Raw genomic sequence first — 21925 nt, forward strand, 5'->3', positions numbered from 1 at the left:
GCTTTTACAGATGTTAACTCCTCTGCTGTGTCTTTGCCAAAGTCATTAATTTGAAGGAATCCAGGAGAGTTGTAGAAGGAAATTATGTAAATTCATTTCTAAGATGGCCAAAGACTCCTTCCTGTAGGTTTTCTGGTATTGTTGATTTCCCAGACTTCCTCTGGCTCCTGCCTTTCTTCCATCGAAGGGCCTCCATTCTAATGATTACCTTTCAAATATTTATTTTGCTGTTTCCCCTGACATGGATAGTTGTTAGCACTCTTACCATGAAAACAATAGATTAACTGTGTGTAACTGGGCCCATATGTTTGGGGTTCACCCTCAAAGGCAGGCGTCTCCACCACATCTTTATTTTGTCTATAGGACAAAGTGGAAAGCCAGAGTGGGGCATACAGGTATTGGTTGTTTAATGTAATCCCTTCATGAATGACTATATCTATATTTTAATAAGATAAATGTTTATCTTTACATTAGAATTGCCGCTAAGGGTAATAGGAGACTGTTGCCCTGCCATTACACATTGACTTTTAAATGTAAACATTGAAGTCTGTTTGCTTACCCTCCTTTCTAGATAGGCTAGACATACCACTTTTAGGGGGGATCTGACTGATGTGCTTAGGAATCATTCCTCCAATTGTTAGACTACCACATTTAAGAAGGTTTACCAACATTGTTCCACTTCTGTAAGTGAACAAATCAGCATAGACACTTTTCGGAAAGTGTCAACCCGGGGCTGCTAAAGATGAATTAGCCACCTGTTTCAAATTCCATACCATGCTTTCTCTTCATTTTCAATATATGATTGAGAATGTAAGGAATGTCAATAAACCATGTTAAGGTATAACATGTTTTCTTAACACTGATGCATCTTTTAAATGGAAACTCACACTAGAGTCCCTGGATGAGCACATTTGAAAAACATGATGCTTTTCTCTGAACAAATGGCAATTCATATTTCAGATTCTAGGATGTTTGGAAACTGTGAATAGCAGAAGTATACATTTGACGTCACCACTGTAGAGGAGCAGCTGCATGCCTCTGCAGGAAACCCTGCTTCCCCCATACCTCCCGTATTTTGGAGACCTGAGATCATGTTGTGTTTGACACCTGCAGTTGTGCCAATACTGCAGTGTGTGTTTGAGAAAAGATACCCATTGAGACAACCCTACCGAATGTATCCCCGAAGGGATGACAACTTAAGGGAGGAACTACCTGAATGAATATGAGAAGGAGCACAGAAAAGAAGCCAGTGACGTCACAAAAGAGTATTTACAACGTCCCAAGATACCGGCTAAAGAACAAATTGTGGTCTCCTGTCACGTGAGCAAAGGATGAAAATAGAATTTGCACGTGGACTCACAGAACAAGATATTGAGTGCTCTCACTCCCATGTATTCTAAAGACAAGGATACATTTGCAAGGCTAAGTTCAAAGACAATCATCATGGCAGAAGGCATGGGTGATGAGAGATACTGGGCTAATTGGGTCAGGAGGTAGTGTCATGCTCAATCTCCTTTCAGCTGGGTCTGGGCTTATGTGCTGCTAAATGAACCGAATGTTCCACACCTATCACAAGCGTGGCAACCAATTTTAGCGGTCATATAAAAAAGGACCTTATAATTGGAAAACCAATGAGAAACTGTGTATCTAATGTTTCTGAAGATGAGATATGTTGTCCACTTGACAGGGCAGCCAATCACAATCCTAGTTCCAATTGAAAATATACTTAGATGTTCCCCTTAAGCCAATCCTGACTCTTGGTACTTGTTTCATTATTACCACATAGTATGACATCACCTCTGACGTATTTTTGATATGAGAGCTATGATTTCTGTAAAGATCGCTGAGAGATCCTGAGCGAACATCGGTTGATGTTCATTGTAAACTCCTTGTTTTAGATAATTGTTAATAAAACAGTACTTTGCCATATTCCTGAGTTGGTTCGGTTATTTGGATTTGGAGTTATTCTGTGTGATCCCATCCATGCACGATCCTAAAGGGCTCTAAGCTCACCATGATTAGCAATGATCATGTTACACACTCGCAAGACCTTTAATCACCAAAGTCCAACAGAGCATATGTTGAAAGGGTGTCTGTTTAGTTGCAGAACTTGCCTGCAGAGAATCCCCCTTCACTTTGCATGGCAAAAATCAGAAATGTTTGTCATTTTGTCATTTATCAAATCATAACTCTTATGTTATGTGTGTAATGCGACCTTAATAGCAAGAATGTGTTACCCAAGTAAATCATCTTTGAAATTATCCTATGCAATGATGTGTATTAGTGGTTTGGAATGCATACACCAGTGTGCTTGTGCCAGAGTAACTCCAAGAGATATATAGATTTAGAACTTGAACGTTTATGGGGTGTGGCTTGTGGACCAAGTCTGCAACACATTTGGCTTCCTGCCCACTGTGATGCACATGTTCACAACTCATGCACCTGTGTCTCTCCTAGAAAACGTGTTACTATAGAGTGTAGGATATTTCCTCACAAATGGCCATGAAACAAGCATCCTCTTGACTTGAAAATGGTACATCCAGCTCTGATGTGTAGGTCTTTGGATTGGAAGGGGCATAATGCATTAACCAGTATTATTCATAGATGATGCCCGACTGTCAGGCTTAGAAATGTTTTCATAGGATCCATGATCTCTTGTGCCTTCTATATCTTGACAGTCTGTCTATGTTTGAAGCACCCACTCTTTTCATTGCCCATGCGTTGTGCAAACTTTCAGTGCAAGCCTGACATGTAAATGCTGTAGTGAGAAGTTCTTAATGTTGTTAGGTTACAGGGCTCGACAGCACCACTACCGGTGGAAACCGGCAGATTTCAATGACCTGAACTCAGCCCAAATCTTCATGTTCGTATCCACTTTCACATTTTTAGTATTGAAAACTGCAAATTGCAGCCTTTAGATGTTGGTATGAATGTTTGTCTTAGAAATATCTACAACTTAACATAGCCCCCTTCACTGAAATCAAGTTGCATAGTATACCGAAATGTCTCCAACAAAGGTAGTCTTTATAATTAAAAAACATCCTATTCCTGAGAGAAATGTTCTCCCATAAACCAAACATTCCCTGAGCGTGGAGGACGCGGCCAGATTTTCTAAGCATTTTTGGAGGTCAATTACATTGACTCTGCCATGAAAGTCAGATCTGTCTCATTTACAGAGAACACTCTTTGTTTTTCAAACTAGTGCTGACGGTTGTGCACCAGGATGACCACATTTATGCTTGCCAAATCTGCATGAAAAGGTGTGTCTGTCTACAAATCAGAGGAAATATTAATGACTACATCAGAAATTGTGCCCTCCAAAGGATTTATTACTGCCATGACTAGAACCAAATCTATTCAACATTTTTCAATGGCTTTTTTGGGAATAATAATGGAAATCCCTTTGTAAAAAAAACAAGTAGGTTTAAATTGTTAACTGTGTATCTGCAAGGCCTGGTGGCAATCTGATTAACATTAAATGTGAGCTATATCTGGTTTAATAAAGTGGTCTATGTGTAAAAATACATTTAAGCATGGGTAAAACAAATCTGATATTTCATTGTCAAACTGTTTTTCAGAGGTTCACATCACTATCAGAGATTTGTGCATCGGGCTAAGGCTGGGACCGTCTCCCCCCAAGAGGAGGTGAGCCCAGCCCCATTGATCCCATGACAGCTACCCGGGAAGGCTTGCAAGCTTCCCAAGAGGTCAGGCTATATCCTATGTAGAAAGAAGGGACCGGTGCTTCAAAGGAAGGACCAGCGTCCTTTTGATGATCGAGGTAGACAGGAAGGGACGGGAAAGGAGGATAGCCCAATAGAATAATTACGAGAAGGGGAGGTGCTCACCACATCTTGCGAATTCTTAGGAAACTTATACTATGGTACTGCCATGCCCCACTCCCAATGGTCTGCTGACAAATCACAGAGGACTTACGTCAAAAGACACAAGCCCTTGTTAGAACAGCTGGATTGGCATCTTACAGAAGACGTGAAATGGGCAAATTCACTGTGCAAAAATGACTGTGTAAGGGGGTAACACACCCGGGATTTGAATCATCTTCAGACTTTACAAGGAAAAGGATTTTGTAGGAACTTTACTGGGAATATACCCCTAAAGCCTTGACGCATTTGGATGAAAATAAAAACTGTTCAAGGAAAATGAATCATTTCCCCACCAGTTTAGGGGAAGATTTGGCGTGATCTATTTCTTGTAAAGCGTGTCTGCCTTACAAGACAATGGTAGCCAGGTATCTGCCTACTGGAAGTGGCACTCCTTCAATCACTCTCTGGAGATTTGCAGGAATGGGAAGGGCTGGAAGAGGACTCACCTTTTGGCAAATACCCTGGACAGGGCCCCTCCACACCCCAAAAGAAACAAAGCTGCCTGTGGCTCTCTGTGCATCTTCATACTCCATTTGAGCGCATTCAAGCTATGCTGCCGTGAACATCACCTGCCTGTCCCAAGCTCTTTTGCAAAAAGTGTCATTGCAACCTTCACTGAACTGTAACATGTTGGACCAAGTCAACAAGCTCACTAACTCAACGAAAATGTGTTAAGTAGAAAGCACCCAGACTTTTGGATCAACAGTGTCAAGCCCAAAGAACAGGCGTGAAAGGCATCTGCATGGGTTCTGTCCACCTGGCCTGATTTAAAGAGAACTATAAAGAGTGATTTTTTAAGACCCCACACCTTACCTTTTAAAAAAAACAGAACATTGTACTTGAACTTTACTCTAAAAATAAATTGTCTGCATACCTTTGTAGTCATACATTGTATTCCTTTGCACAATTGAGTGCTAATGATTATTTAAGGTGAGTTTGTTTTAGTAGTTTAATTAAAATCTCATTTGTTTTATTGAACCTTGATAGTACATTTCCAGCACAGCACAAGCAACATGGAAGAACCACTCAGAAAATTATGGTCTTCTTTTTACACCTGCTCATCACATCAGCACCCAGCGTGAGCACTTAATTCATCATCCATTTTCATGTCCCTACATTTTATTTGATGACTTTCCTGATTTGTTTTCAAGACATTATTTGAATATTTGCTATTTAGCATGCATTTTGTAGGGAAATGGGGCTCAAAATTTTTGCACGGCCAGAATGTTACCAAAAATTAAAACTGATCCCATTTCACAACAATGAGTGTCAGAATCAGGTGTGAGACTCTGGCCTGAATCTGGTGTGAGGCAGTATTGTGAGTGCGTAGAAACATACAAGGTAAAGGGGTGGTTTGAATTCAGCACAACATAAAAGCTGATGTGATCAGTTAGCATTGCAGCAAAAATATATGGACCGAGCTGCCTTGAACATTAGTCAGGTATAGGTTAGTAATGTTAGGGTATTAGTAGAGTAAGTAAAATGTTAGTCTTATGCTTCATTGCAACGCAGTCCATATTCCCATGGTGTGGTGCTAATTTATCACATCAGCCTTTATGTCGTGCAGCAACGTGAAAAGTCACGTTTCTCAATGTAGATCCATTGTTCATTTTCTACTGTGGGAAACCAGTGCAGAGAAATGTAACTCTTTTTCATACATGTGCTCCCTGAATCTCTGTGCAAAGGTGCAGGCTGAACATGTGCTTTCTGGAATCTCCTGGAGGCTTGACAAAGGGAGAAGGTGCTTGATTGGCACGTGACATCACTGTCAGGGCTAGGCATTTTCTTATACTTTCTCTAGGCAAGCATAGGTTTTATGGGCAGATCAACAAGAGGGTTTAAAAGGGCTGTCTGTCAGGTGTGCTGGGCTCCCTCCGGTTCTGCTGCATTGGCTGACGGTAAGCAGGCTGGCTGTCAGAAGAGTGTGTGCTGAGCTATCCTGCGGAGAGGGAAGAAAAGCAGGAAACTTTTCAGTGAGGGCTCTGTCCAGGCAGACGGGGGAGCGAGATTCTCATCAGCTGAGTGGAGGGAGGGAATTCCAGCATTGCAGCCCGAGGGCACACAGAACCAAGTGTGTTTTTGGTGAGTTCACAAGTCCAAGTGAGGTGTGTGATCTTTTTGTTTGTGAGTGCATTTTACAGGCAGTTACAGGCTGGTGAATTCTGTCCTACATTTACAAACATGGGTAGTTTATTTTATGCGTTCATTCACTGTCCAAGAAGCAGGTTTTAAGTAAGCCAACTTATGCGTTTTAAGGCCAGGTACAGCAGTGTTCAGGTCATTTTTTCGCAAAAAAGGGTGTGTGTAGTCCATTGTAAGAAAAAAGATCCTTACCGTGCAGGGAAACATAACACATGAAATGTGTTTGCATCTATGTTCATTTTCATGTTGAACCACAGGAAATGTCATGTGAAAACTAAGTACATTCTTCATGTTTATTTCTCATACATTCTAATTGTTTATAAAGTATATACAAAAGAATTATGTCAGCCTTGCTCTGTTGGTATGTGTCCTAGTGTTACGCTCACCTGGTTCCCACGGGGGCGTCGACCGGAACTGGGCCGCTGTTATTTCCACCAGCGTGACGTGTAGCGCTGAGATGACTGACTGGACTGGCCCGCTCAGCCTAGTTTGTCTGGCTCGCAAGCATATTCTCCTGCAAAGGAGAAGAGGAATTAACCACTCGTGGAGTTGAGTGTCAACCCACCTTCCCCACTCCCGTCGTCTTCCCACAGATCACTCTTGATGTCCCCTCCTTAGATGGTTTGGAAGGATGAGCTCTCCATCCTGCGTCGTCCGCAGGGGCGCGTTGATGACCAGTTACTTCACTGGCGTAGAGGAATTGGTGAGTTCCAGTATTGACTCTAAAGTCCAATTGTTCATAAGAGTTCAAATGTCTGCTCTTCACTCTGTCCGATTCCTTGCAGATTGCCGATGAATCCACTCGAAGATTTCCAAATGGCACTCGGTAAGATTCAGTTAAGTCTATTGTGGTTTTCCCCTTAGGGGCCGGGGTACGGCGATGAAGCAGAGTTGACTGTGCCGACCCAAGATGAGGTGAGACCCCTGTGGTAAATCAGGTACGTTTTGTGGGGGGTAGCTTGTATAGCCTTAGAGAGTCCCCCTGCTCACCTTGCTGTCTTTGTCTCCTTGGGTGTCGGAGGGCGGCCGCGAGATGGAGAGAGCGTGCTGGAATGCTGAAGTACCGCCAAGCAGGTGAGTTCAGCGCGGCGCCGTAGGAATGCGAAGCAATGCTTCAAAGACTTCTGTCTTTCAGTTCCGTGGCGAAATGGATCAGGATTCAGGTAAGGATTAAAGTTAAAACTCCTGTTCTAACCTTTATCCTTCTTTTCTTCTTATTTCAGGAGTCCCAGGACTGAAGCGGGCGTGGCTGAAGACTGGAGCTGCTGAAAACACGGTGAGCGTTACGCTGCAGCAAGCAGAATAACGCGAAGCACGTGTGGCTGTCCGATCATGGTTTAAATAGCCTTGGAAGAAGATCCAGGTAAGTATTCTTCCACAGCCCCACCCAAGTAATAAAATAGTCCCTTCAGTAAAATAGTCCCTCCTAAGCCTCATTTGGCTTGAGTCTTCATGCAGGTGAGTATGCAGCATGGTCTGCTTCAGCTAAGTTATCAATAATGAGCCTGGCGCCCATGGCGCCAGGACTGACTTTATCTTTATGAGCCTGGCGCCACAGGCGCCAGGACTGTACCCAAACAGCCCCTAACTGGGGCTTTTGGGCATGCTCCAAGTGGCATGATGCCTGCTTCCAGGGCTGCTGGGCCTGGTCTGGTCTTCCTGGAGGAGGCATCATGACACCTAGGTACTAGCATAAAGTAGAGCTAATATGGCATTTTTATTTTACTGCATGTGCTAAAAAAAGCAAGATATAACAAAACACTGTGAATTGGGGCAAATCATAAAGATCTGGTTTCCCATAATTCACTCTTCATGTGATCTCGTAACTCTATGCAGAGTTTTTACCATCAATACTTAACCACCATGTTCCTAGTGCACACCAAGTCTTTTTAGCTTGCAGCTCATGATCCTAATATAAAAATAACTTCAGGTAGTCCTGTGGCTCTTGGGTGCACAAAATACCCTAACAATTTTCAATCTGAATGTTTCATAGATTGGAGTGTTCAGTTCATGAGTACATCAAGGAAAGACAATTTTGACAACAGTACAATATCTGCAGGGGCTTTTCTCATGTTGTTGGAACAATATTTGGATTTTTCATACTATGTTTCAGGGAGACAAGATGATTTGAAGAAAACTCTGGGAAGGGAATACACAAAAAAGCATGTGCAGCACATCTGAGGTGTTCATAAGCCGCATGGTTTTACTTTTATGAACACGGTGGCACACTCAGAATTGAGTGGTATTTGAGTGACATTTTAGCACTACTTTAATGATGGTGTCAAGGGACTCATTATCCAACTCCAGGAACATATATGACACTGCAGTACATATGCAAGAGTCACCTTAATGTCAGAGAACAAGGACAAACTGCTATTAATACTACACATAGAGGAATTAACCATGTACACCACAGCATTACAGTCACAAACTGTTAAACACATTACTGTGACTAACATAATATCTGGGCTAGACACAATTTGATTGAGGAGCCTGCACTGTTTTCAATCTGCCTTTGTATTTAAATTTGTATAAAATGGATGTATCTGGGAAGTAACAGAGCATTGTACAATTCATTTGGAGTCAACAGAAGTCAGCTGAAGGGGACATTACAGGCTATAATTGCTTCTGTATACCACATTACAAGTGGATAAGAGAAGCACGTTGAAAGTGATTCCCTGTTTTCGATTAAAAATCCGGATGTTGAGTTCCTTCCTGAACTGTAAGAGTGTTCCAATAGTCCTGATTTTGACTTAGTTGGTGCTACAGTAGACAGGGACATTGCAAGAGAAAGACTGTTTTCTGGTTTTCTCTTTATGTGCCAGTTTAGTCTTGGGGCTCGAAGTGGTAGGCTCCCTGGTGGAGCATGCCCCACCTAATGCTGTGCCAAGGTAGGCTGAAATCCGGGCAGTAGTTTCCTTAAATGCAGGCTGCTTTGAACAATATGCTGGCTAGGATGGGTAGCCAGTGTAGTCCAATTAGGAAGGAAACATACACTCACATCGCTTAGCTCCCATTATGGAGGCATGCAGAAATGTTCTTTTTGGAAAACACTTTTGTGGATTGCGCTTCAGGCAAAATAATATATCCGTCACACCAGCAAGTTCACTTTTAAGTAATATTTATTTTTTGCATTAATAGCATGCAATATCCTTTTTTCCAAACATTAATTCACAAACTGTTTTTTTTTTTGCCTCTCAACACGTGTTTCCCCACATTTTATGCTTGTGGTTCATCAGGAGAGATGCTAAATTCCTTATTGAGTAAAACATATCTCTGATTAATAATTCATCTTTCATTTTGTCTCTCTCATTTTCATGAGTTCTTTTATTAGTACATTTCTTTTGTTTTTACTCGGTACGATTGCCTCCAGTCCACCATAGTCCGCGCTACATGCAGAAATGTGTTGATGAGCATTTTGGGGGGCCCGGGTGTTTGGCTAGAACACCACTACCATGGGAGTTTCCTCCATTGAGATGTGTGATTGCCATGGCCTGCACCGTAGTTCTGAAATTTTCAAAAGGTGGAACAGGTTTGTTTCATCGTTCCGAGGAGTGCCATTAGATACAACGTTATTTTGCCTTTCTTGTAGATATGTTACCAGAACAAAAGATTGCTTTCACAAATGATAGTGATTGTGCATGGGGTCGCATGAGATATGAATTCATCCAGGTTCATGTAATTCAGCCACCTATGGATTGTCTCTTGTTTAGAGGGGTGGTCTAGTAGAATTAATTTTGTTTTCTTGTGATTGGGCTTTAGGTGGGTCATTGTAATCCAAGCCTGGGTGAAAGAAAGGCATTTCCCGAGGCATACAATGACTTAAGGCATACAATGACTTAAGCGCAATTCACAATGAGGCATCACTTATGCCAAACACTGCTATAAACGCATCTTTCTATTCTCACAGTCTTGATAACGCCACTGGAGGAGCAGGAGACGTGGGTGCCTAATGTTCAGGTAAATAACTGCTGAAAAAGTGTGTCTAAGTACAATCCTTGAATTCATATGGAATAGGGAACGGGACAGTATATTAAAGCCAGACATTCTCATTTTAATTGCAAATAAATCCAGCAGCCATATTACAATATATAGATACACAATTCAACATTATTTAAGCAGGGATCTACCTTTACCAATAAAGTGTGCTACTATAAAATGGCAATTTTATGTCCTGTTACCCATGGGTTGCTTTAAGAGCATGAATTTATAGCACTGGCGTCTTATAGTGGTTAACTAGGTCTTACTTTAGGCAGCCGCATCTCATTTTAGATTAGGTCCAGGTGAGAAAGCTTGACAAACTGATAATGTACAAAGACGTTTGTCAATGAAATTAAAGCTATTCGGATATAATTCTTTCACATTTATTAAAGTGTAGACACTCTCTGTGAACAACGGCTTTGATCGAGAGGAGGACAGCTCAGGGGTAAAGACGACACGCAGCACCACGGGTTCGATCGCCGGGTCCGCGCTTAGAAACTCCTTGGTATTAAGCACGTTGTAAATAACCTATCATGTCTCAGTTGTAAAATGTTAAAGGTATAGAAGGCATGCATGCTGCATATATTACATAGAATCACATTTGAACATTTCATGTTTTTTCCCCTGGCAAACGTTTTGCATATTTTCATGTGACTGTATGTAGTTAGCTAAAATTATGTTTAGGACATCCGGGGGTGCAATCACACCCATTGCATCACATTTAAGAGCATAGTTCTATTTCTGAAATCAATTAGGACGCCACACGTATTTTTGTCTGGTCATATTCCTGGCACCCTAAACTGCGATATTTCTAAAAATATGTGCTTAGATATACAGAGAATTGTATCAAAGCGGTTAGATTGCAAATACAACACTTTTTTTCCATCCCATCTGTTTTCAAAACCGCCCCCTCCGTTCACAAAAGAATGTTAAGCCATAAGTGTCCTTTTGCCATAAATATGTTTTTTTTTAAATACTTAATACTTAATGCATTTTAAGTATGCTTTAAATAGCCTGTCTTATTATACACATGAATTACATGTATTTCAGTGTCTTCTATTGCACAATATACCCCAGGTACCGTCAACATGGTCATCAATTCAAAGCCTAATCTATGAAATGTAAATACAAGTGCATAGATGTCTTCTACTTTAACACTGGTGACATATTTCACACAGTATAAATCACGTAGACCATTTTCTGCACTGAAATATCATCTGTTATAGCTCATATCGATCTATCTATTTATCGATCTATCTGTCTAGAAATTTCAGCCAAATCACTCTTGCCATGGCGCCACCCAATAACCATCTCTGAAATTCATAGGAAATGAATTGTGGGTATGCAAATTATTTCAAATGCAAGCTTTTTCCCTCCAGCAAAAGTTCTCTCTCTTAAAGCAGGGGTCTGCAACCTTTGGATCTCTAGATGTTTTTGACTATAAATACCATCAGCTCTAGCCAGCACAGTTAATAGTGAGGAACCATGGAGACAGACCCCAAAAGACCTAGAAAGCCACAAGTTGCCGAGCGCTGCCTTAAAGTGCAGTGCTATGTTATACATATCATGATTCAACACAATACAGATAGGTCTCTAGGATGCAGACACCTGCATTCATGTTTCATTCATATAGGTGATCATCAGTACATTATAGTCTCACACACTTGAGGTTGGAGCATTGGTGTAGTATTTGAGCACACCAGCAGAAGTATGGTGCATTGAAGGCTTGGAAAGCCCTTTCACCTAAAATGTGAATGTTAACTAACCAATATCAGCCAAGCCACACATGCCAAACCACAATGCACCCATCACTAAAGGTCACCTCCATTTCAGGGCTAAATAATTGTACTTGTAATTGTTTATTTGTAAAGTGCTTTTACACAATTGAAGTGCATCAAAGTGCTTCAAGGCATGAAGGGAAGGATGCAATACAGTTGTCATTCTTAGGCCTTGAAGATTCGGAATGATCTAACAACAATAACTAGCATATAAGGCCAAAGGCATATCTACTGGTGTAAGTGCGTGACAAAGAGAGAGGGTAGAGGGGGCGGGGGGAGGGAAATGAACATACAGAACAAACACTGCAGTACTAGGCATTAGCGACATTTCAGATTGCTTGCCGGTTGATCATCCCAATGCGCCTATGGATGAGTATTTCAGGCACAACCAAGCTAGGGAGGGGAGACAGAGGAAGAACCGGACAGACAGACTTGCTAGACCTAGTACTTTCAAAGTCATGCAAGTGCACAGAACAGGGAGCACGAGGGAGGGGGGACAAGTGCACCCAGCCCAGCAGGGCCCAGGTTAAGTTCAGAGTGGTTGCCCCTGTCATGGATTATATTGCAGTAGTGCCAAGCAGAGTGCAGAGGCCCGGAGGCAAGTGCAGGACTGGTGGGGGAGCATGGGACCTGTGAGGCCCTGGAGGTGCACAGGCGACCAGTCAGTGAACTGAGCAAGTAGGGGAACAGAAAGAAGGAGTGAAGGAAGCAAAGAGAAAGGAGGTTAGCAGGGGAGAGGGAGAGGGAAAGGGGAAGAGAAGAGGAAGGTCTTGAGGAGTTTCCAAAATTTAAGGAGGTCCGGCTCAAGACAGAGAGCGGCAGGGAGGCTGTTCCAGAGGGAGGCAACTGCAGAGGATAAGGATCTACCCCCCAAATCTCTGTTTGGAACAATGGGTCACCTGCAGAGAGTTGCAGGAGGCTGGGAGGAGGGCTCTGGAAGGACAGTATTTGGGAAGAGAGTGCTGTAGATAGTGAAGGCCCCAGCCCCAGAAAGCCTTCTGGACTATGCAGAGGGACTTGAACTTGATCCTTGCAGCCACAGGGAGCCAGTGGCATGATTTCAGTACCAGCAATGCATTGTGGGTATGAACATGAGCTCAAATGCAAGCTATCCACACCAGTAAATAATCATTGTCTTACAGAACAGAGCTATTGTATGCATAGTTTTTTTTTTCAACCAAAGACAGACAGCTCTCAAGAATGCAGACAGCAACACATATGCTTACTCTGCCGATGATCCCCAATAATGGTGAAACATGTATGTATCTCAGAGAGCTGTCTGTTTTGGGATTTGAGCTTATTTGCATACCAACAAGGCATTGCTCATGAGGCTCAGAATTGGAAGTGAACTTCTGGGTGAATTGTCTGAAACGGCTTAGTTTAATTTACCATCAATGATGACCCTTATTGAACTAGAGTTCTCAGGTTGATTATGTGTGTATGGTAGATCGTTTCAAGAGTATTCTAATTAATCAGCAACATTGGCTCACTTCTGTGTTTACATTAAAGAACCCTCAAACATCATGAGTGTCTACATGTCATGATTATTTTCAACAGAAATGTTCTTTACACAAGGACTGTGGCAAAATATGCTTGTCTGGGTTAAGAAAAAGCGTCCACTGATCATAGATTGTGACCATAAGGCAGATTCCTCGTACATAATTCAAAACCAACCATAAATGAACCCTCTTAAAAAAAGCCTGTGTTGATGATCTCTGGGCATCTGTAATTATTATTATTCATTGAACAACATTACAAAACCCATGAGACACTTTGAAAAGTAGTTCTTACCTCTCGTTTTCTCCTTCTTGTCTCCCCTTTTCTCCGTCTGCCTGTAACTTGGGAGTCATTTTTAGTTGTCTCTATCTTTTCTCTTCATATTTCTGTTTCTGCTTGATCATTTCGTTTTACTCTTTTTTATCATTTGCTGTGCTCAACCTCATCTTCATTTCTCTGCTACTAAGCTTCTTATTTCGTGTTTGATTTTCTCTCACCTTGACTATTGCTCATCCCTCCTTGTTCTCTCTGCATCCCATATTCTCCCTCTTCACTTCATTTATAATTCTTCTGTCTGTCTCCGTTTTTCTCTTTCTCCCTGCTCTTTGATCACATCTTCTATTACTTTTTATATCACTCTTTCCCTTTGTGTCTCATTTTCTTGTTCACTTTCTCTCGATTGCATTTAAGTGTGTGCATGGTCTCGACCCTCTTTATCTTTCTTTGCTTATTTCTCTCTATTCTCCTCCCCAGACTCCTTTCTTTCAGAATCAGTTCCTTCTTGATGTTTCTAAACACCCTTTGTGGTTTATCTTGTTTCTGTTCATGTGCCCTTATTTTAATGTGTTTCTTCTCCTTCTCTTTGCATGTTCACGACTGATCTTTAAACTTATTTTCTTTCTTCTCTTTCTAATAACTAAATGTCTGTGTCATTCTTAGTAGTCTTCCCTTCGGAGTTGACTTGGATTTGCATTACTCATATTTATAGTACCAATTTGTTAAAATTTGTATCAGCGATATTGGTGAAAGGCACCTCATAAACGTAATGAATGCATTTAAATTAAAAATGATTTAGTTGTTATTCTCTTGACTGCATGTAGCCATTTGAGGTTTTTCAGGACTTGTGAGATATGGTCCCATGACTTGAATCCCAAAAAAAGCTCTCACTGCTTTATTTTGTTGTTTTATCCTATATAGAGACTATTTCAAAAGTTTAGGCAAAGAGTACAAGGTCTCTGGTGCTTCAATTTTCTGTGTCAAGTAGGGGGCAATTTTCCTCTGGATTTAGAGCTTCTAATATGTTATTTGTTTGTGCTAGTAAGACTATTTGTTGTTGGATTTAGCGTTTGGTGTTGACAAGAACACGTACATGCCTTACCTATTCCGATGGAGTGTGTGTCATACCTATGAGGAATGGCCATTTGATGGGGTGAGGATCACAAAGAAGACAATATCTATTTTTGAGCATTAAGGCAGAGAATATTCAATATGGTGCCATGATCACTTCTCTGGAGGAGTTCAGTTAGATGCTGATTGTTGATATCAGGTTCCAGGTTCAGTACTACCCGACAATTATCTGTGTATAATTGCAGAGATCTTAAAAAGAGAATAATAATGTATGCTATGAGTTTAATGCAAATATTAAACTGATAATGTGATAATACGGAGACCTGTGGTCAGCACACTTTAAGGAGAACATAGTTCAGTTGAAATCTACCATTTTAACCGATAAGGTTCACTCATTAGCATAGATGGTGACCCACATCAATTCATACCTGAGCTTAAAAAACTAATGCCTGATGGATAACTGTATTGTAAGCAGCCTATAGATCAAGGCTAACTATGGCTGTCAGTCTATTGTTGTTATGTGATTTCAGAATTTCCTCTTTCATAAAACTGGTTTCCATTCTCCTGTTTTAGCAAAAACCACCAGATTATTTTCATGAACTAGGTGGCTGTCTTCAATATTGAGGATGGGCTAGGAAGAAGATATATTTCCCAGGACTATAGGCTTGAAAGGAATGTTAGATACAGGTCTGCTGTGTTTGGGTATCTATCGGACATTGTGGTTTGGCCTTATGTTAGTGATTTTTACAAAATGTGGTCAGTGATTCTTTCTGGTAAACTGTGTCCTTGATAAGGGTGGCTTTGCTTGGGTCCTACTGTTCAGCTGATCAACTTTTAAAGATAGCGATTCCCTGTCCAGGTGTGATGGAGTTGTATTTCATAACACAGGTTAATGGCCATGTGTTATGGTGTCTGCTCCATCTGACTGTTTCTGGTGGTCATGGTGATTTGCATGTTGGAAATTCAGTTACAGAAATGTCCTTTCAAGAGAATGCTCCAATTCTTCTGAGGATGTGGGTTGGTTACGAGTGGGTGGGTTAGTTAATTGTAAAAAAATTAACACTCCCTTAGTCTTATACTGTGAGATGTGGTTTGAATAATATTTTATTTTTAACCTTGCAATGGTCATATGGCAGCGCCTGCTTTGGAATTTGCTTGCCAGGTTTTCAACGGGTGATTTTGATTTCCTCAATGAGTGTTCTAGATTACAACCTGACTTTATAAGGCAGGTCAGTTTGTCATCAAACCATTTGTTGATTTTGGTTATGGTTTTTATTCTTTATGGTTCCTTTGGCACAATAATGGCCTGTGCCTTCCTTATTTATACATTTGATTTTTCTGGAAAGAGGGATGGGCTTTTCCCAGTATTGTTTTCCTTCTTGGAGAGTTTAACATTTTATTCACATTTGTTTCTGGACTTTGTCCATTTGTCTTATAAGAAAAAGGTGTTGTTAGTTGTCCTTTTTGGTTAGTTATGTCATGTAAAGGTTGTGTGTCTCTCCTTCATTTAATAGGTGGTGATCAAGCCATGAACATAACATGTGTGGTTTGTTTGTTGCCTAGCTCAAATGAGCAGATGTCTAGCACATGTCCATCTTTATGGGTCGGATTTTTAATCCTGGATTTGAAACTATACCATTCATGGTTTTGGGTACAAAATTTGTAATTTGGAGTATCTGGTTGGTCAAGCTAATATACCAAATTGCAAGTTTTTTTTTTTCAAATGGCTTCTATACTAGCCTGGCCATTCGTAAGAGAGGAGTGATTGGGGTCTGGAGTTCAGAAGACCACACTACATGGAACAGAGATTATACTGTTGATATAGAATATATACAGTGATTTTTGAAAACTGTGAGAGAGACGTGTGTCAACACGGAATATCTTTAGTCTCTTGAAAGGTGTAGGACTACATTGCCTACTCTTAGATTAGTTTTATTTGTGATGATCAGTTAATATCCAGATTTTATTACGGAATCCATCATTATCTGATAATTTTTTGTGAACCATGCTTTGTTTATTTCCAGTAAGTTCACATTGAACACATAAGTATTGTCTGATGTTTGCCTTAATTTACATTTGATCTACTGTTATCTGTGTGCATTTTTAGACGCGCAATTTGTAGTTTATTTTGTGTGAGACAGATTCTTCCTTGGAGCATTTATTTTCCTGGGTTGTGGCACTGATTCCCTGAGTTGCTGATTGGAGTTTTAAGGGTCTTTTGAAGGGTCTTACTGACCTTGGATAATCTGTCATCAAGAACTGGTGCCATTTAGGCTGGGACATAATTGTTTCATTATTGGATGTTTTATGATCAGTTTATCTTTTGTTTGTTGGGATGGTTGCATTCCACAACGTCCTCCATTTATAGAGGTTTCAGAAAATATTGAACTAAATGTTTATGATAATTTACCAGACATGCAGGGTGATTATGTCGCCATGTCAAGGAACTTTTTTTCTTTTGTTAAAATGGCACCAACAGCTGCCTGAGTAAGTGGTAACATGGCTATCTGTGAAGCAGTTCTTTTCGAAGGCTTTTCATCACTTTGCAGATATGGCATTTGCTTTTTTACATCAGCGAACAACTTTGTTCAGATAGCCTATGTGGTATTTACAATATGCATCAACCATTTTGACTAGTGATCTTCTGACCACCCACTTTTTAAATTGATCTGGCATTTAGGGATAGCGCACAACATGAGGCTCTGGACTCCATCAAAGATGACAGGTGATTTCAGTGGTACAAATCAACAAGGGGAACATCATTGTCCCTTCAAAGTCCAAAGATTGTGAGAAGCCTGAGGGCATCCTCACACCTCCTCCCCTTGGATCCGCTTCTCAGGTGGCCAGGGAAAATCCATTGCTTTTGGATCCTGACATTGAGGGTGGAGATGCGAGGGAGGATCACCTGGGTGGAAGGTCCATGGGATGGGGAGAGGATGTCTCCATGCGAGACATGGTATCCCCCATTTCCTGGTGCAAACCCACCTTAGCCTCCCCTGCCTTTATAGGGTATTATGTCTATCATATATCCCCAGTCACAATACAATAGTACTGGGACGAGGAAGAGTGGCTAAGAACAGTAAACACTAACATGTCATTTCACCACTCTGGTACTGAGATGAGTAAGAGGACCGTGAAACACAAGTATGCTAGTCAAGCAACATCTGGGGCCACTGAAGACTCCACGTAGCCGCAGCACACAGCAGGAAAGTTTAGACGAGGAATGCAGGGCTTGCCGAGGCTCCCAAAGAGGTGACAGAGAGTGAGCGAACGCAAAGGAGAGAACCTAAAGCACCCACAGGAGTTGCCAGATACTGGTAAGTGACAGTGATGTAAAGTTATGCCAGGGCACTCCAAGGGCTTGGGCTCGGGTATGGAGGTGCTGATCAGAGAAAAGCTAATGTTTATAGGGCCAGGAGAACAAAGGAGAGTTTTATGAAACCTGAACAAGCTGCCAAATATTGTCTGCAATTTTGAATACCAAACTAGAGAAATGTTATGCAAAACACATGAAAAACACTATACAAATGATAATGAAAGTGAAATGCAATTTTGAGAATAGTGAAAGGCAATCCAAGATGTTAATGGATAATATGAATGTATGAACCAAAGGAAAGCCGGTGATGAGGGTGTTTGAAAGCAAGTGAAAAGCAAAAGAGATAGAGCAATATTGTGAAGTGTGAAAGGAAGTTGGGGACAAGGAAACATTCCCCGGAGTGAATGGTGTCAAATTCACGTTGTGGCAGAGTCAAGAAAACTGCCAAAGAGGCTGGAAGCAGACAATTGATGCAGGTTCAAAGTGGGAGCATATGTCTGCAAGGATGAAAATGAGAACAAGTAACTGTAACAAAGTGTTTTGGTTGCATAACCTGTAGTGTGTGGACAGTGTGGTCCAACAACTGCACCTAGTCCGAGTAACCCTACCTGGAGTGCAATGTTGGTTTGGAAAATGTCCTGAAAGCCAAGAAAACTGACTATGATTGTGAAGCTGAAAGAGTTGAACTTGCGGAAAACAGCCCCCAAGGCCATGTTTTGGGACTGTGTTGAACTTGAAGAAAGGAGCCTCGAGGTCTTTGTTTGGAACTGTGTTGAACTTGGGGAAGGTAACCCCAAGACCCTTGTTGATACTGTGTTTCCTTTGGAGACAGGAACCCAGAGGTCTCTTTTTGTGGAATTGCTTTGAACTTGAGGCCAAGGAGCTGGAAAATCTTGGAACTTTGTTTAGAATACTATTTCTGTGGTTTCTGATATCCCTACCCATTATGTAGTATAAGCACGTTAGGCCTTACACCATCCTGACGTTAAAGTTAATAAAATAATGCCCATCTAAAAACATATTGTCATCTACTGAAACCATATCATAAACTGTCTCTGAAGTAGACTCTGGATGATGTTGCTAACTGGTTACATGGATTAACAAACATCATCCAATTAACAACATAAAAAGTTCATGTTATGTGCACATGTTGATACCATTATTTTAGCCATGACACACTAGTAGATGAAGAGAAGTGAACACATAATTCAAACATACGATTGCATCTTTTACTTACACCATGTCTGATACCCATCTTTTAAAAAACAGGTATGTAAAATTACGAAATGCACATTAAATAACAAAAATCAGGGTACAATGAAAATCATTTTTTTCAGGAATTGTCTAAAACATATTATTTTCTTTTATGCAAATACAAAACTAGAATCATTCAGAAGATCACACGGATAATGAAATAATGACGGTTGAATCAATTATGCCCTAGTTTACCTTACTGTTTCTACAAGTGTAATTATCAGTGCTGTTATTTACCACACATGTACTCAAAGCAAAAGACCTCCAAATTCTAAGTCATCATGTCATCAGTCAAGCAATCTATGTTATCTGTCTTTAAGGTAAAACATCACAAGCAGGATTTGTGTATACCAAAGACCCTGCAAATGAAAGCTGAAGCAAATTAACAGCACTGTACATGAAATCTAGTTTGCAAAGGTTCAACTAAAATGTTTAAACCCTAGCTTCAAGTACTTTATGGAGCATCCTGACACATTTGCATTCAAATTAGCACCAATGAAACAGTGACCGTACAATAAAAGGCACCTTCTACATCACCAAACTTTAATAACAGAACAAATACCAGTTATTGCGTAAAACAAAATAAAAAAAAATACACTATCATAGTTGAACACCAAGAATATTAATTTCTCTAACTGTATCCATGAGCTAAACAAATCCTCTCTTTACATTTAAGAACATGACTATGATAAATAGAAAATGGAACCATGAAGACTCTACAATGTAGGACCTGCAGCCAGGGCTTGTTAGGCATGAACAAACACTCGCTATGTGAAAAGGGTAGAGTAAAAGTGTAACAAATGTCAAAAAATTACACATAATCCCCATGAATCACTGGTTTCTCTTGATTCTCAAATAATGTATCATAATGTCCTACCTTCATAAATTGCCTTGAAGCCTTGAGCACTCACTGCAAAGTCTGTTGTAAACCAGAGGGTGAGTATGGAGTTGGTGCTTACTATAGATGACGGCAATTGAAATCCAGACAACCTAAAGGGAGCATAAAAAGTCTGGGTTAGCAACCAATAGTTTATTTCTCATTGTGTTTTCTTAGTGTTGCAGAGTATTTCTGACAAGTTGACAGTTAAAGTAAATTTACATTTAAATTGTGCCTGTACAAATCAAATGGTTAAAATGTTCTAAAAAGAAATATGTATTACATATATTCTAATTAAATCCTGCAGTAACATCATTTATTGATGAATGATTAAATGAAATATATGTGTTGAGATGAACCTGTTCATAAAAACAAAACTTTGAAGATCATAATATATATATATATATATATATATATATATATATATATATATATATATATATATATATATATTAGATTTTCATAGGAAACCCGGAAATTTAATTGCTAATAACATTTGATTCATATGACAGATTTGGCTGTAATTTTGCAAACACAATTGTACTCACACCCATACCCCTAAACTCTCTGCCCTGGAGATTTTGGGAAAGATCCATAAAAAAATAAAAAAGGTATTAAGAAAGTAAAAAGAACACTCATTTGGCCGAGTCCCCATTCATTTTCCCCATAGAGAAAAGGTCTAATTTTTGCTCCCAATGCAGAGCCAAAACTGCTGGACGGAATTGTACAAGTTGCGAAAGAAATTGGGCTTGAAGCATTGACACGATTTCCGGGAGGGGTCTGGGGTTATTGGGTCCAGTAATTTTTTCAAATATTTGACAGAGAAATATAGCTTTGTCACCCAGGGTTTTTTGCAGCAGAGAGGATGAGAGGCATATCTGAAATGAAAAAGTAAACATTTTCCCCAAAAATTATTTTGCTAATATCTTTTGACTTGCTGAAAGGATTTAGATGAAATTGTGAAGGGTCCACATTGTAGGGGGGAAAGTGTTATAAAATGAAAAAGTTATCAAGAAAACAAAACACCAGTTTCACATTTTCAGCCCATTCCTTTTTCCATAGATAAAAAGTGAAATTTTTGTACAGCTGCAGCGGGAAAACCGCTGGGCAGGTTACAACAAATCAGAAACAACCTGGGCACAAAGCATTGACTTAAATTTCTTGACTAGTTTGGGGTAAATCTATCCATCTGTTTGTCAAATATTCGATAGAGAGTGACCCTTGCTCCTTAATACCTTTACATCGGCCTAGGTGATTTTTACAGCAGAGAGGATGAGTGAGGCTAATAACTTTTGACTTGCTGGATATATTTTTATGACATTTTCCATATGTTACGCTCTCAGGAGACTCACTAAACTGAATGTTTTGGGCACAATGTAGAATATGGAAAATGTATTAAGAAAACAAAAATGCATCTTCCAGTCTACTTGCATTCATTTTCCCATAGAGAAAAATGCAGTTTTTGAACAGCCGCATGGTGAAAACCACTCAGCAGATTGGGACCAAATAGTAAACAATTTGGGCACAAAGAGTTGACTTAATTTCCTTGACTGGTTTGGGGTAAATCCATTGAGTAGTTTTTAAAATATTAAACAGAGAACAGGGTGCACCCCAACCACCATTAAAACATGTTATCAGTCTTGGTGATTTTGCAGCAGGTAGGCTGAGAGAGGCTAATAACGTTGGACTTGCTGGAAGGATTTAGATGACATTTTTTTAACCAAAGGTTTGTCAAGGGCCTTCCCAATATGAACATTTTGGAAAATATTTGTCAAAATATTCAAAAGTTATAAAGGAAAGATATAAGTGATGGTTTCAGCCTACTCGCATTGATCTTCCCGTAGAGAAA

The 21925-nt window shown here is 40.3% G+C and overlaps 1 protein-coding gene across 2 annotated transcripts in view; it reads right to left on the reverse strand.

The window, feature by feature from the left end:
- The window catches only part of CSMD1 (CUB and Sushi multiple domains 1), a 5442057-nt gene that overhangs the window by 4390446 nt on the left and 1029686 nt on the right, over window positions 1-21925 (reverse strand). For both annotated transcript variants that reach the window (XM_069606098.1, XM_069606099.1), the window contains exon 3: window positions 20077-20189. In XM_069606098.1, coding sequence (XP_069462199.1) covers window positions 20077-20189 — 113 coding nt within the window. The remainder of the gene's footprint in view (window positions 1-20076; window positions 20190-21925) is intronic.

This window comes from Ambystoma mexicanum, chromosome 4p (genome assembly GCF_040938575.1).
Source record: "Ambystoma mexicanum isolate Mex_15411 chromosome 4p, UKY_AmexF1_1, whole genome shotgun sequence".
NCBI classification, from domain to species: domain Eukaryota; kingdom Metazoa; phylum Chordata; class Amphibia; order Caudata; family Ambystomatidae; genus Ambystoma; species Ambystoma mexicanum.